General features: G+C 30.1%; 1 protein-coding gene across 1 annotated transcript in view; it reads right to left on the reverse strand.

Annotated features, from left to right (window-relative positions):
- Window positions 1-17,767, reverse strand: part of Adgrb3 (adhesion G protein-coupled receptor B3) — a 674,891-nt gene that overhangs the window by 400,503 nt on the left and 256,621 nt on the right. The window contains exons 2-4 of the mRNA XM_076860054.1: window positions 14,447-14,557; window positions 8,293-8,454; window positions 1,973-2,137 (exon numbers count right to left, since the gene is read on the reverse strand). Coding sequence (XP_076716169.1) covers window positions 1,973-2,137; window positions 8,293-8,454; window positions 14,447-14,557 — 438 coding nt within the window. The remainder of the gene's footprint in view (window positions 1-1,972; window positions 2,138-8,292; window positions 8,455-14,446; window positions 14,558-17,767) is intronic.

The following is a 17,767-nucleotide window of genomic DNA, read 5'->3' on the forward strand; positions in this document are numbered from 1 at the left end:
GCTGGAGGACACTGACATAATACAAGTAATATTAATTTCAGTGTTTTCAGTTTATGAAGCACCTCACATAGTTCTCCTAATAGTCCTGTGAAGTAGATATTGTTAACACCCACATTTTAAAGATGAAGAAACTATGGATCAGAGGAGTGTCACAATTGTATTATGAGTTAAAAATCTAAATTTAAATGTGTCCTTTGGCAAAAATCCAAGATACTTCTATAATACCACATTAATATATTAGTAAATAGATGTAGAAGATATCCTTTAAAAATTGAGATAAATACTAGAAATTCACATATGTGAATGTCAAGAAAATCTATTCAATAGTAATTTATTAGCTATTACCAGGTACAAAGTTCAATGGAGAAATAAGTAGGAAATAGGAGAGGGGCTCCTTTTACTCAAATACACCAATTAAAACCATTATAAACTCAATATTTAATTAGTAACTACAATGAAAATTCAGAGAAAATTAAAAAAATAGATTTAACTGAACTTTAAGTTTGGTGAGATAAGAGAAACAGATCACAAACACCATCAAACACACACACACACACACACACACACACACACTTCAGTAATATTCATGTTAATAGTATAGATGACAAAAGTAGGAAATGGAGATCACATTGTATTCATGAGAAAGTGAATGAATAATAGTGAATTTCTATTGTTACCCCCATACTCTGTGCTGCTTATATCCTTCCCCATTAACATGAACCCCTGTTCTCAGACATGGTACATACATTGAAACTATTAGTTTCAATTAGCAATTATTAATTGCTAATTATCAAATTAGGAATCTAATTACAATTTACTAGTTACAAAAAATTAGGAAATGCCATATCTATCTTTCCCTTTTTTTTTGTCTTTCTTTATATGGATCCCAGGCAGACGGTTTTCACTCTAACAAAAGTGGGAGAAGGTTGGATATTATATAGTTAAAATTTCAGAGCTTTGAAGCACTGCCTCATACCATAAGATATTAATTTGGGGAGTTTAGAATGTAAATGGGATTGAATGTGAGATGGATAATGTGTTCAGACCCAACATAACTGGGATTCTGGGTATGTTGTTTACATACATATGCAGAAGATATGACCAAACAGAAAATCTCCCAAAGAGTTAATGAATGAATTCTTTTAGTCATTTGTCATTCTTGATAGCTTTTGCCACACATCATTCATATCTATCTTTTTCTGGGAGAGTCTGTCATTTATATGTATGCATTCCTCCCCGCCTCCAAATTGTGAGCCTCTTGAAGATAGAGATCAGTTCTATTCATTTTGGACATATTTATGTTTGAATGTGTGAATAATCTAAATAATAGTGTTATTAAAACTTCTGTGTCATAACTTGTGAAATTAATAAAGATAGAATAGATTTGAAACAGAAAAATTTAACACAACATAAATATGTTACAAGAACAGACTATATAGTCTTCCATAACTACATAAATATTATATATCATTTATGATTAATCATTTTATGCAGCCAGTAGTAGATCTGAAAAGTCCAACATCCTACCAAGTATCTGTCATTTTCACACATGGTCAGTGGCAATTCCCTTCCTTAATTGAATGAGCATGAAGGAATGACAGAGGGAGAACCACCATTAAATAAAATTTTTCTTGTTATCATATGAGAGTAACAATCAATTTCAAGATCTTAGGAATTCTTGAAATTTTCTTAGCAGGGGAAATCAAGTGTAGATAAAACTCATTGGAAAACATTAATATACACATTTATAGAAATCCAATAAAGGTGAATCTTGATTCACACTCACTCAAGAAAATATATATTGTTATAAATGGTAGAGTCTGGGAAGGTAACCAATTTTGGGCAAGAAACAATAGCCAGGGAGCACATTTTCCAATGTGACTAAGAGTTCTATTCTTTTATATCCTATGTACACTAGGAATTGTATATAAAGCATATAAATGCAAAGTTCACCAAATGCAAATATGCTCACCTGGACAGAGGGCGATATTACAAGGCTTATGATGTGTTTCTGGTCCTTCACAGGGCCTCCCTCCATACTGGGGAGGCGTGCATGATCTTGTTCTTGTTCTTTGGCCTCGACCACATGTAAATGAGCATAAACTCCATGGTGACCATTCCTCCCAAACTCCATGTACTGTAATAAAGCAAAGAAGCTTCAATAACCAAACCAGATGGTAAAGCCTAAGATTATTTTCTGTATAATTAAGAAAAAACTCATTGAATAAAGTATGAGGATACTTTTAAAATTTAGTTGCAATAGCAGTCTTATTTTCCATAAAATTGAAAATTTAATTTAAAATCCATTAAAATAATATTAAACTGTATGCACCTCTTTCTACATTTGTAGTTATGGCTCATGTCAAAAAGCTTAAATATTCCTTGTGCCTCTCTCCCTCTTCATAAAACACAAGTTATTTTTAAGTCAAAATAAGATTAACTAAGGTAGAATATAGAAAACTAAATTTCTAACAACAGAAATGAAACTCTGGAGTTAAATTTGCATTTAAATTACCAAGGACCAAATTAATTCTTCTAATACTTGTAAAGTGTGAGAATTAAAAACTTTTATTGAATCAGAAAATGAAAACAATCTGAAAATTGATGGTATATATTTCAAAAGGTTTTAAATTTCATTTTAGAAAATCAGTATATTTTATTAGAATTTTTTGGTTCAAAGTAACCACCTTTGCCTAAGAGGGTCATTTTAAACACTCGCATAAGATCCTCTTCTTTCCCCCATTTCAAAATGAATGGTAAACATGAGGATCTCTTTCTAATGGCCATAAAAATCACAAGATGCTCTTCTTTCTCTGACAGCTTGGGAGAACTGAAAGTACTCCTAATGTATAAATTTAATTAACAATCCAAGTTATATAGCAAAGATTATGACATCATGACTATGAATATACCAAGACTTCACATATTTCATTACAATGAGATTAAACTTGACCAGACATAACAACACGATCTTTGTTCCTTCATAATAACAATTCTGAATAAATACTGGTATCTTTTACAAAAGACTACCAGGCTTCAAAATTTAGATCCCTTCTCTGAATGTTCAAATTACTGCTGTCATCCCAAACTTAATATTTGGGGTAATAAGCCATAGCACCTTGTGGATAACACAATAAAATGAAGTCAAGAAAAAAAGTAGTCTTTTGTTGAGAAACTCCTGTCTTGATGTGAGCTTCTGGCCTTAGAAGACTCTAAGTTCAAGGTTTCAGAAGAGTGAAATGCCACTCACTGGGAGGAGTGGAGAGGGTAAAATTTATAGTAGAAAACGACAAAAAAATTTTTCTCATTTTCTCTTCAGTATTGGCAGGGGTAAGCACAAATTCATATAAAGTGGCAGAGGAATTATGTGAGTAAATACAATATATTTAGAATTTCCTTCATGTATATGCTGACCAAGTAGTTACCTTAAAAACATCACAATATACTTAAATTTAGCTAACTGGAAAATGTACTACCACATAGGATTATCATTTTTGTGGTGAGACTACTTAACATCATATTAAGAATACAATATATTGTCATTGAGTACAGCTAGATTTAAAAATTCTACAATGTGCATATATGTCAAAGCATTAGGTAATACATAGGTATATACAATTTAAAACATAAATAAATAAATTTAAAAAGAAACCCACAAATATAATACCTTAATAATGAGGTATACTATTCTTTTCTATTTACGTTATTGAGTTACCTCAACTGGTGGTGAAAATATGTTCAAATATAGGGAAAATTAGCCAAATTTGAGTAATATTCAAACTCTTAAAGATTCTATACTACATGCTGGGAAAATATTTTAAAGTAGCATAGAAAATAACAAGAAAGTGAAATAAATTAAGATTTTTTTTTTTCATTTTTCCCAAGAAAAGTTGGAAAAACCAAAGCCAATTTGTATCCATTAGTATTAGGATAGATAGTAAGATGATATTTAATTTTAAATATACACATATAGTTTTAAAATATGTACATATTAATATATATGAGTGTATGTGTATATGTATGTATAATCAATTATAAAATGATATTTAAAAGTAATTTACATGAATGTATTTTTAAGTAAAATTTATATTTTTATCAACTTTTGTACTTTTTTCCAATTACCAAGATTTCTCCATTTAAAAGCAACCTGTCTTCTCCTTTTTCTATATAAAATATTAACACTATCTGATTCATATTTCTGGTTCTCTTCATTTTCTATTCTATAAAATTGTATTGCTTTAATATGCATTGCACAAACCCCAAAAAATGCTGAATTGGCAAATTTTCTCCATGAATTTCAGAAAATACTGATTAATCTTGATGGGTTTACTTAAATCGTGGAACAGGATTCATCAAAAATTAATGTTACTTAGTACTTTTAACAGTCTTTATTGTTACATGGTGACATTTCATGACTTATTCACATCATTTCATAAAAGCTTAAAATGTTTTTCATTTGACAAAGGTAGTAAATTATTAACAATTTGTTATTTTAGGTAATATTGAATTAGTGGGAAATTATATCACATTCTTTATAATATTTAAGTACATTTCATAAGACATTTATTAAAAATTAGATATTTTCATTTTAAAGGAGAGTTGTTACATAAGTTTTTCTACTTTTTTGGCAAAATATGAAAATCTATAAATTATATAGTCAATTTGAAAAATTATCATAAAAAAACATTTAACTTCAATAGCTTCATCCATTTTTATAATTTTCTTCTTTATCTTTGGTACCAGCTATATTATCATATCTCTTCTTTGTGTTGACCAGAGATATAATTTTAAAAATATGAAACACACAAGATATATTATTACCAGATTTTAAATTATCTACAAAATTAAATACAAAATAACTAATAAAATATCTATGATTTAGATTTTATTGTACATAAAATAACTCCTTTCAGTGAAAAGTTATTTCCTTAATAAATAAATGGATATGACAACTATGACATTTATAAAAATAAAATCCAAACTTATTTTTCAGCCTACATGGACATCTATTAAATTAGGATACATATGGCATAGATCAGTGATTCTCAACCAGAGGCAAGTCTGCCCCCAGGAGACACTGGGTAATGTCTGGAAACAGTTTGGCCATCAAAACTCAGAAAAAGATCAAGTGCTAGAGGTACCTAGAGAGAGGCCAGGGTTGTTGCTAAACATTGGAATTGCATAAAACAGGCCCCCCTGCAACCAAGATTTATCATCAGAATGCCAACAGCCAATTTCAGAAGTTGAAAAACTACACTTTAGACCATAAATCTAATTGAATCAAGTTGGTAAATATAGAATTAAATGTAGGTCATTTTCTCAATTTGCTTTCTGTTTATTCCATATGTTCTACTCTAAATAATAAGAGCTGTTAAAGAGAACATAATGTCAAAGCAAAAATTTTACAAGAGGTCAGATATCTTAGATTCATATTAGAAATAACAGTTTTAATAATTAGTTTTTAAAAATTCTTTGCAATTTGAATAGTTTGAGTAAAAGTTTATTTATAACACTAGTGATCTATCTTTTATAGTACAAATAAATATAATCTCTAATTTTATCATTCCATATGTTTTATGGAAAGTGACTTTAATATTCAATTTTCTGTTTCTTGTGCATATTAATTAGTTAAATGTTAAATATATTTTGAGTTTCCACAGTATTTCAAGTTGGTTATTTGTTTCTGAACTAATTTTCTTGGGAATTTATTGTTTTAGAAAGATGTTTACATTGTTTAAAATACTGTTTAAATTTTAAACTATTTTAAAATTCACTATTTTCAGCTTGGCAGACAATTAACCATAATAGTGAGCATAAAATATTTCAAAGCACATACAATAACCATGTAAAATAAATTGAAATTTCAAAACTAGAATACTGATCCTACATTTTTAAAATTAAGAAGTTGCCAAATTATTCTTTATATTTGGAAAATTAACTGTAAATTAACAAAGTTCATTATCTTTAAGTAAACAAATTGAACTATAACAATGATTACAAGATAGACATTTCTTATCAGTATTATTCAACCAAATTTAGAAAGACAAACATTCCTCTTTACGGTAAAAAGGAATTTAGTAATTGCTTATATCTTTTTCTATAGATGTAAGGATAAAAGGCTAAGAAATCAAGGAAAACTTTGTAAGCAGAGAACACTGCTCAGTTTTCTGGTCATCAGACAGAGGGAGAGAGCTTGGCAGTTGCGCATGGGAGAAGCACTCTCCTCCTGCTACAGATGTTATTGGTGCCCAATGGATGCTTAATCAGTAGCCTGTGGCAGAAGGATGGAGATTTCCAAATGTCAGCTTATGAATGTGCATAGCTGGTGAGTGGACATGTATCTCTGAATGAAAATTCTTTGGGACCTAGTCAAATGCCCTTTGTCATTAGACTCTATCCTTATTATGTTGAAAGCCTTTTGACTATTAAATAGACACTGATGAGATAATTTATGTATCTAGTACAACTTAAATCTCAAGAAATACTTTTGTCATTAACAAAAAAAAAAAAAAAGAAAACTTGATCATCGGACTCATAGAGCGAATACTATAGGTAGGCACCAGGTTAAGTAAGTGTTCTTCCAGAGGGTCACTGTACTCATACTCAAATGAAGATCCACAAGCATTTACTCTTGTGGTCTAAAGATTTCATTTTTAGAATCCTCAGATCCCACTTCTCTGATTGTTTTCCTTCTCCTGACTTGTGTCTCTCTAGACTCTGCTTTGTGATCCCTATTTTCAAGCATCTTTTCTCATGGCCTTCTCCCTTCCAAGACCTCCTTAAGCATTTATTTTTAACTGAATCTTTTTAGTTTTCACTTTATATTCTTTCTCATCTAGTCTGTTTCCTTTGGCCCTTGTTTATTGTTCTTGTTTTCAGAAGCAATTACTGTTTTTTTGCAATCTTCTTTTTTTCATAGTAATTCAATGTTTTGCCCTGTTTAACTTTAATTCTTTCTCCATCTACTGCTTTCCTACCTTTCAGTTCTAAGATCTCCTACATCATTACCTCATTCATTCCTCCTACACCTTCTGCCCACCACTTTCTTTACCTGTATATCCCCCATATTTTTCATTATTGTAATAAAAACCACATAACATAAAATTTACTATTGGAACAATTTTGAGTGCACAATTCAGCAGTATTAGGTATATTCATATGGGTGTGAAACAGATCTTCAGAACTTTTTCATCTTGCAAACAATGAAACTTTATTCCCATTAAACAACAACTCCTTCAGACTGTCTTTTAATGGATCCCACTTGCCTATTCTGTTAGGAAATTGAGTTTATTCCCACCCTTCTTTCATGCTACCCACTCTCTACTCTTGCTTTAAGTAACTACAGAATCAGCTCTTTCTGAAAATGGAATTCAACAGGAAACTTTTAAGCATTACTTAGCAGATGCAAGGCTACTACAGCACCAGTACATCTATATCCACTCCCTTTTGGAGGCCTCTAGAAAGACTGTGCAATCGCAGGAATTTTACAGTCACCTATCCACCAAATGTTTAGAACAAAATATAAATATGTGGATTCCTAACATTCTGTGCTTTAGACTTTTTAAAAGAAAAGCCAGATTCCTATTAACACTTTTTTTGTACATTTAAGTCAGTGTTCCAAGAGGGAAAAACATCTATTAAATGCATGTGTGCACAGATATAAGAACCAAACTTTGATACAACATAAAAAAATCTGGTCCTTGGTGGGTATGCTATTATGTAGTGTTCCAGTAAACATTAAAGATCTCTCTCTTTTTCATTAATAACTTTTTTTTTCAAAAGAGTAAATGATTCCTACAAGGGTAATTACTTCAGGGAACTTAATAAAATAAAATAACTGGTCTTTCATGAGGAACACTAATTTTTCTTATAGGGTTCAATAAATGGTAGGAAAATGGCTGGCTGTTTGGCCTGAAAGACTGTGTCAATCCCTGACTTAAACAATGTCTATCCTATTTCTAGCATGCTGTAAAATTATATTTTACTCAAGCATTCAATTGGGCATTTTTGACATATAAAATATAGGAAAGATATGTAAGCCTTATCCTACAAGAAGCAGATACAGAAATGTGAAGCTGGTATTTGCCACAGGAGATCAGTCACTTATGTATGTTCTTCACTGCTCTGAAATAATCACATAGATAGTAAAATATCACAGTTGAGTAAGAATTACACTTATCCACTCTAATTAAAATGTCTATACCCAGTTCAGATGAAAATAACAAATTGTTCCAAATGCGTAGCATGACATAATTCAATAACATCCACAGTTGTAGTTGCTGCTAACACTACCTGGACAGAGGGCAGTGTTATTGCAAACCCTTGATTCTCTTAATGGGCCGCTGCAGTGTGTCCCGTAAGGTGATACACAAGTTCTGGTTCGCACCTGCGACCCTTGACCACAAGTAACTGAGCATGTGCTCCACTGGGACCACTCTTCCACACCAGATTCACCTGCGTGCAAGACAATAAATAAACGTGAAATACTGTCTTGAATACTCACAAGCATTATACCAAACTGACATTATGACATACATGAATAATTTCAAATGTAAAAATATGATACTACAACAAAAGGTACAAGAAAACATTTCAGAGAAAAACAAATTTAAAGAGGGACAAATATAATGCTGATACAAAGACCAAACTGGTTCCAGTCTTGTTAGTAAAGCTCCTCTTCACAAATTTCACTATCCTATTGACAAGGAACAAGTCAGCATTTTTCAATAATAATTATAGTTGAAGCAATTCTCTTCAAGCCTTTGACAGGAAAGAAACTAAATGTATGTCAAAGCTCACTATGTGGTTTTGGTGAACAGGAATATATGGGTGTGTTCCTAGTCCTTTATTGATAACACTCTTTCTAATGCAAGATAAATGGAGCCTGAGAATTTGAATCAATTTAACTGTGTTGAACACCAACAACTTTTTTGTAAGTTACTTCGTGTGAAACTTTTATTTTTCCATCCTATGATAGCTGTTTGTTCTGTGGTATTAAAAACCCTTTGCTCACAATTTCACCTATAATCTAGAGAAGTGATATTTACTCAAATTGAAAGAGAATTTCTCCATAATTTCTATTACTTTAGTATGGACCTAAAATTTATTCCAGAATAGGGCTCCAAGATGTTAAATAATGTCTGAATTCATTAACTTTCTTGGAGTTGGCTTCATCCTGAAATTATGTCTAATTTCTATTATTATCTCATTCATGTCTCAAGGAGATGCAGCGTTGACCATTTTAAAGACCATTGCAGTGGGCTTCTAATTCTATTCTGGCATCACCTCCAGGATGAATTTTAAAACTGGTTTGAATGTTGCCATGCTTCTCTTCAAATTCAAATTGCATCCTATACCTGCTAGCAGTAACTAAGTTAACCATTTGTTTAGTTGTTGAAAACTTTTATAGATGAGGTGTTGTTTATGAAAACTTTTCATCATTGATTAAATAGATCAAGGAGCAATCTAACTCTATTTTATAGATTCTGTCTGGAATTTTCCTTTGAAATAGAATTAAAAGGATAGTAATGGTAATTCATTTGTTGTTAATTTTTCTTTGAAGAGTAAACAAATGATTTAGATATTATTTTCAATGTTATTCAAGGCAGCTGGTTCATAAATTGGTGCCCAGGGAAAAGAGAAGTTTGGATCAGAACACAATTTGACACACTGATTTCTTATTTGAGAAATCTGTACAGAGAGAGAGAGAGAGAGAGAGAGAGAGAGAGAGAGAGAGAGAGAGAGAAAGATTCAGCTGAAATAAAACATGTGCTTGGTGAAGTAGCCAATTTTATACTCTGGTGTAATCTGCATATACCTTGAGGGCTCAATTGAACGACATGCTTGCATATAAGCACTGGTCCATATACCACACTTTGAATAGCATGGTAATGAAGTATTTGCTCTTATATTTGTTTGCATTGTGCACTCAAAGGCAGAAATAATGATGCACTGATAACAAGTCATATATCACAGGGCACAGATAGTGGTAACTGGGATGACATATGTATCAAATAGGGCTCCTTTTTGATATTGCAATTGGTTATTCTGTAAGTAGTAAAGATCATTTTTGATCACATCAGTATTTTTACCTTCATGAATTTGTATACACTAATTTATTAAAAGTGTCCTTGGATTATTAAATATTCTAGCAAAATTGAAAGTCATCATTTTAAAATCCCGATAATTTGACAATGGTTAAAAATATCCACACCTGTTATCTATGTATACACACATGTATATTTCACAATGAAAAATGTAAGCTTAAAGTTAGGGAAAATATAATGAATTTTAAAAATGATCTCCCAACCTATTTGTAATGAGATTAAGTGATGTATAAATATTATGGCTGCATGTTATTTTAAGCAAGAAATTATGAATGTGAATTCTATAATAAGTGAAATGATAAAGGGTATAGGTAAAATTAGTTCTATTTTGCCATAAAGCAGTCCTCTTCCCCTTGATTTGTCTAATGACAGAAAAAATACACTTTAATTAATTAAACAGAGCAATGAATTAAGATCAGGGTCTACTTTTTGTTCAAATATTTAAAAACTTGGATATTTTAAATATTTAATGTTACAATAATGCTCATTAAGCTAAGCAGTGGTTCCTACATCATGAAAGGTTGACAATAAATGCGGAGAACTGGCCTTCTTCACTCTCCCTCAAACTGATGGTTCATTTTGTTGATCAAATGTCAAATTAATTAATTAATTAATTAATCAATGAAATGCATACTGGTTTTCAAGTTTTGAATCAAAATTTGTCATTGTAACAGTGACCTATGTGCCAAGACAATCTTGTTATAACTCAAATGTTATCTTTCAAATGATATTTTCACTGAATAATTATTTATATGTTGCCACTTCCATCTTCATGAAGGTGTGAATACTATTCTAGTTGATTGGTTCATTGTAAGAAATGATTAATATACATAAGAAAGATATTTTTAAAATACTGACATTAGAATAGTAAAGTATAAGACAAAGTCTATTATTTTCAACATGTATGTCTTTTGACATAACACAAACTGATCTGGTGTCCTAACTTGTAACTGAAGATGAGATCCTATAGATGGCTTCAGTATCTAAGGCACTATTAAGGCTCTTTATCTTGGAACAAAACATGAAAGAAAACTGGAAAAGTCTTGCAATTAAAGTCAAATGACCTATGTTTGATGGTTTGATGAAAAGCTATTGGACTCTGTGACTTTGAGAAAGTAACTTTATTTCTTTGAATCTCTTCAATAAAAAGAGTAATACAGCTACTTTACAACTTTTTTCTGTGGATTGGGTGAGATGTGTAAGAATACATTTTAAATTATGAACAAAATATTAATATAAAATTTTGCTAGTATGTTAAGATCATGAAATTAAAAACACAATTTTAATTTTACTTTTTTAATTTTAGATAACATGTACATATTCCTAAAATGTATGTATTCCCCAAATGGGCTATTCTTCCTGTTGTAATAAAAAACTATCTTTCTAAACATGTTTATAAATTCATTTGATGACTGATGCTAAAAGCATCATAAGTGCAATTAAGATGACTTAGGCCATTTTGTTGGCATTTAATTCAGATGCCTATTTTACATATCTATATCTATATTTTATCATTTAATTTCTCTTAACCAGATAGTGTCTTAGGCTATCAGACCATCATCATTTATGTTCTAGTTAATTTACATTATTTATTTGACTGACAAAAAGTTATTTGATATAGTTATGATACTTCATGAAAGTATTACTTTATAAAAAATGTCACTCTTACTCTACAATTTTTTTATTACAGCACTTACTAATCACATTAATACAGGAGAGTGGTTACTCATTCTGGGAACTAATATTTAAATTATAAACTATGATGGCTTTTGCTTTCATTTTTCCATGATTAATATAAAATATTATGTTGTCTTTTATGATTATTTACCTCTAGTGCATTATTCCTTGTTATTGAAATAGTAAATTTTTATAATTATCATATGTAATGGGAATATTTTGAGAGACAAATAGAGAAAATTTATAAATCAATCTTAATTTATAAAATTTCATAGTGTGACACCTGTTTTTATTTAGACTACCTTAATATCTAAAGAAATTATTCAGGAACTATTTAAAAAATATCTTCTCATTTTAGCTTTATAATTGCTTATGATAAATTTATGAATTTTATACATTATTAAAATAACACACTTTCTAGTTTTATCCCATTATTGTAGCTACTTTATTTTAAAGTAGGTATTATATGTGTATTTATATTTGCTTACACTATCTTTGAATTAAAACGGAAAATAAATATTCATTATTTATGAATTCAAGCCCCTGATCAACATTTTGAGAACCTTTATTCTGAAGCTGACTGCCTTTTCTAAGTTATTTTTAACAACATAGGGAAATGATTCTAAAGCTCCTCATGGGTTCATTTAATAAGTGACTTATCTATTTACTAATTCATGTGTCACTACAAATGTATATAAGCGATAAAACAAGGATTAGAAAAGAATGAGTAAATGCAAAACTTAAAATTAGTAATTCCTGTTTAACAAAATCAGTATTTCTTGAGGTGTGAATCTGCCAAAAGGGTTTTGGCTGCAAATTGTGAATTTTCTTGGTATATATAGTAGGCACATCCAAAAACTGAATTTGAACAATGACTCCTAGCCAAATTGCATAATATTTAATGCAGAAACTTATTTTACTGTACTATTGAACATTTAAACCTATTTTTCTTCATTTTATTCTCACAGTGACCCACTTTTCAGGAACTTCAGTAAACTAATATTTGTCACCTCTTTTGCACAAAGGACACTCTAATCTTGCAGAAATGCCTCATGAGATGCTGCCTATGAAGCTGATAGTCAGCTCATTTCTATCCTTGATTTAAACACTCCTGATCTCTGTTCAAGTTTGAGATTTTTGCTCCTTGTTAAGGACAAAAATACATGTAACATTCTGGAAATTTGCCTGAATTTGGTATCATTGTTGAACTTGATCAAGTAAATACAAAAAATTTTAATCACCCTCACTTAAATAAGAAGGTGTACTAGAAGCTATCCAGATAAGCAAGTTTTTTACATTTTTAGATTGGCTGTAACATATATTTCTAAACAACTAAAAATACATTCCTTATAGAATTTATTCTAAATATCCTGTTCTGATAACTTGACCTACTTGCAATGGATGTCTTAAAATGTACTACTCACCTACTACCAAGAACACAATTCATAAATAGTATTTGCATTTTAAGTTGTAGATTGGGGGCTACTGTTCTGGATAGATATTACAAGAAAATGTGAACTGAAGTAAATATGCATTTTGGGGAGGAATGTCATCAAAATTAGTCTGATAATCGTGTCTGAGAATTGGTCATGTACTTGATGCCTTTCTAATGTTAAAACAGTCAACATTGAATGTATAAAATTTTATAATGTATAACAAAACTCTTAAATTTCAATATCTTAAAATAAAGGCAAAAGCTAAAAATGTTCATAGAACAATTTAAAACACTTTTTCATCCAAGGAGATGCCACATTCAATGTATCAGATGGAATTATAGCCCACTTATTATGAGTCAAATTATGAATTTATCTGTTTGATCAAACTCTATAGCCTAATGTATGATATTCAGAATATTTATATTTATGCATTTTTGAAATTATTTAAAATAATGCAGTTTTCAGTCCTTTGGTATATGTGTGTGTGTGTGTGTGTGTGTGTGTGTGTGTGTGTATATATATATATATACACACACATATGTGTATATATACCAAAGTGTATATATGTGTATATATATACTTGAGAGAGTTTTAAAAATAATCTAGTCAATTTATAAATACAAATTTTATAAATCATAAATTAATTTTTGTCGATATTTAATTATCTGGAGTTGTATTATAACTTAATAATAGACTGTTAGCTATTTGCTATTTAGCTTATGTAACACAATTCTTTTTAAAATAATTTTAAAATGATTTTTAAATTATCTATTAAATTGTTAAAAAGTTTCTAATTTCTATGCATATTTTCCATATTTATAGATAGTACAACACTTGAAAAAATATTCAACATGTTGAATTTTGTCAAATTTCATCATCTAAAGTCCTATTTAAATTCCAAATTCTCAATTAATTATTGAAGAAATAACTGCTGTCTTCTTTTAAAAGTTTAATGGTACATTTTCAGTGATTAATTAACATGAAGAAATAATAATATGTAAATCTTAAATGTCCCATACTCAAAACAAAATAATTCTTACACATTTCTTGTGCACTTTTCAATTCACAGCTACTTTATTTATGGACTTTAACTGGTGACAAAAAATAAATGGCTCAAAAAAAAATCAGCTCCAAAAACTGACAAATGTTTAGCAAAAGATTATGAAAACATGCAGTGGTTTCATTAAATTAACAACAATAAATAGAAAAATGTAACTAACGTATTACCAGTTTGTGCCATAAATTTAGCAGCATCAGCTTGTTCCTGAGGGACCCTTTTTTCATGAACAGATCGAGGTCGCTGACTTTTAATTGTATGATCTCCCATCATTCCAAATTCTAAAGACAGAATAAAGGTATATGAAAGCTTGTGTGTAGACATTTCTCACAAATTACATTACTGTCTCATGCAATATGTTCCTACACATACCTAGAAGTTACTGATTAAATTCACAGTTCTAAATGCTCTAAGCTGATCTGCTTGGAATATCTCTAAACTCAGTCAGAAAACCTAAAAACATGAACAAGGTTTCAAGAAACAATAACAACAGTCAATGAAATGACACATCAGGTTTTAAGTTAACATAATTAACAGAAATACTGTACTCATTTCTGATAATATTCTGAATCAATACATCAGAAAAAATACAACCACAGTGTTAACTGTTGTTTTTCAGAAAGAGCATCCAAACTGGGTAGCAGCTGCCTCCTTACTGACTAGAAATCACCCCACGTTTTCAGCACTTTTTCTAAAGGAATGAGTCATTTTGTAACCTATCTTTCCTATACTTGATCTAAGTCAAAAGGCTGAGAAGTGCTATATAACCTAACTTCTCTGTTATTCATTTGATGGACTTTATTTTTATCCAAAGATGAGGTTATCCTTGGTGTCCTAAAAAGCTCAGAGAAAATGGTAGCCCTGGTAATTCTTTCCTGCCCTAACCCAAAAATAATCCCTTACCTTTCTCCTAATCTCATGTATAACAATGTTTTCTCTTTATTCAGAAAAAGAGAAGGATTCTAGGTTTCTGTTGCTTAAACTTTTTATAGTAAAACTTTTAATAAAGCACCCAAGCTCTGTAACCATCTCAGAGGCAAATGAGGGAGAGAAAAAAATAAATTGAAAAAAGAAAAAAATAAATTGAAAAAAGAATAGTTTCTATGTAATATAATTTTAAAAATTCATATGCTTAAAAAATTCAAATGCTTGAAATTCTGAGAGTTTTGTGCTTATTGAACTGTTACTGTAAAGTAATTTTAATAAAAACCAAAACCTAATGCATATGATATTTGTTGGTTTTGGCTCATGAGAGTATAAGAAGGAGAAGTGAAAGATAGGAAAAGGGAAAGATACTGTGGCACATTCTCTTCCACTGAGAAAATTTTTGAGCTCTTAAAAGTAGGTCTTTAATACATGGGAAATATGATTAGTGAGGATATGTTACCAAATCTAATAATGTCAAATTCAGGGAATAAAAAAATGTCACCAACTTCTTGTTTATCTTTTTTTCTCACCAATTTTTAAACACTTTTCTGCTAAACTATTACAACTTACTTTACAATGTATTTTGTAGGCAGTAATTCTATCAACTCTTGTCTTGATGTAAGGAAAAAAAGATGAGTACCCTTGTTTGTCTGTTCTGGCAAATTCCAACATAAACTATGACACCCAATAGCATGACTTGTCAGAAACTCTTTCTAGATATTCTACTTGAGGGCATGTCCCCTGAGAAATCTAAATGCATATTCGTTTTTGTCAGTTTAGATAATATCCAAAGTAGAAAATGGAATCTAAAGTAGAAAATGGAAATTTTCATAAAATGTCAGTTGGTTTGATCTTATAAAATCCATCACAATTTTCCATTACTGCCAACATCCTTTCATTCCATTGATGTATTGGTATGGTATGTGCTACCTAAGCCAGCTTTCATCAGGCTCATACAAACTACCTAATTACATATATCAGTTAATGATTTTTGAAATTATCTATTTAGAAATTATATATAGACTCTTATTCACTATTCAATATTTAAAGTTATTATATGCAATTGAAATGTTTCTGGATCTAAAATAGCAAAATAAGTTAGTAGTAATTTTTATTAACGTTATAGTTCACCTTCTTTCACCTTCAATTTACAATTTTTGTATTTTGTGTATATGTTTATTATTTTCAGCATTTTAGAGTAGATGTTTAGGGTCTAGTGCTCACACTAAGGAAGCTTTGGTACTGAGAAAGCAAATGAGGCCCCCCAAATTATTCTATGTCTATAACTTCTGAACTACACAGTAATTATATAATCTGTTCTAGTAGAAGACAATTCTTGAATTCAGTGGCAGCATGTAAATAACCTGCAATCTCTCTTCTAAGAACAAATGGTTCATTTGCACAGGGAGTGCGAGTCTGAAATTTAGGAATTTGAGTAATATAGATGAACCTTGCTGGGGATAACTTTAAGAGTGTCATGTTAAATTTTTAATGATTTCTGAAATATAAACAGAAAATCAAATATTTATTTCTCAAGATAGAATTGAAGTAACTTACTTCATATTATTAGCTGGAATGTGATTTCCAGACCTCAAAAATATTTACAATACAAACTAAATTCAATATTTTCTAATGTAGCAACTACTTATCATCAATAATATTCCAGGAGCATTGGTGATGATACCTTATTACAGGTTACAGTATTTAAGACAACAAAATCTCAAATAATTTATGGACTTGATTACATAATTCATATACAACCAAAGTTTAAAATTGAATACTTGATTATTCTTGTCAATATGATTTATCTGAAAAAATAATGTTTTTAAAATGTAGATTGATATGAGGTCCTGCATAACTAAATTCTCTGTAAGATATAAGATACACTACTAACTTAATAACTTTTTCTTCAGTGGATAAAACAACACTATGGTGGTATTTTTTTGAATATTCCAAGTCTATTATTCCATAGCTAAGAGAATTCAAATTTGTAATTAAATATGCAAACTATTAACCAGCCAAGTGAGTTTCTTTTGCCAATGTTCATATTCCAAGTCTTTGAAAAGGAGGAATCTTCCTGTTCTTAAGGTTGTTATCAATGGTAAGATTTAACAATAAACATTATTTTTCCATCCATATCTCACAATAGGTTATTTTCAAAACATTTATGTTTTCTTCCATGATGACATTATTGCTCTCACTTCTGATGAAAATAAAGGTCAATTGAATCATTCAAACTTAGGGAAAAAACAAACTATTGCTTCTGCTATTGTTCTCTCATGTGTTAAATGTGAGTGTGGTAAACCTTTAGTGTTGGATGCTTTCTGAATAAGTTCTTTATGAATGGTTGATTCATATTTGAACGATTCTGCATCGGCAAAAATAATATAGTACATTAGTTACACGAGAAAAGTAGCATAAACAAATAAAAAGATGACCTGCTTTGGTGAAAGCAATGAAAAGCAAGTTATGAAATCAAATGAAATAAGGTATAGCATAATATTGTGTATGTGCACATACATAGTCATGGCTTATGAAAGTACAGTTATTTCCTATATCTTTAT

This window comes from Callospermophilus lateralis, chromosome 6 (genome assembly GCF_048772815.1).
Source record: "Callospermophilus lateralis isolate mCalLat2 chromosome 6, mCalLat2.hap1, whole genome shotgun sequence".
Lineage (NCBI taxonomy): Eukaryota > Metazoa > Chordata > Mammalia > Rodentia > Sciuridae > Callospermophilus > Callospermophilus lateralis.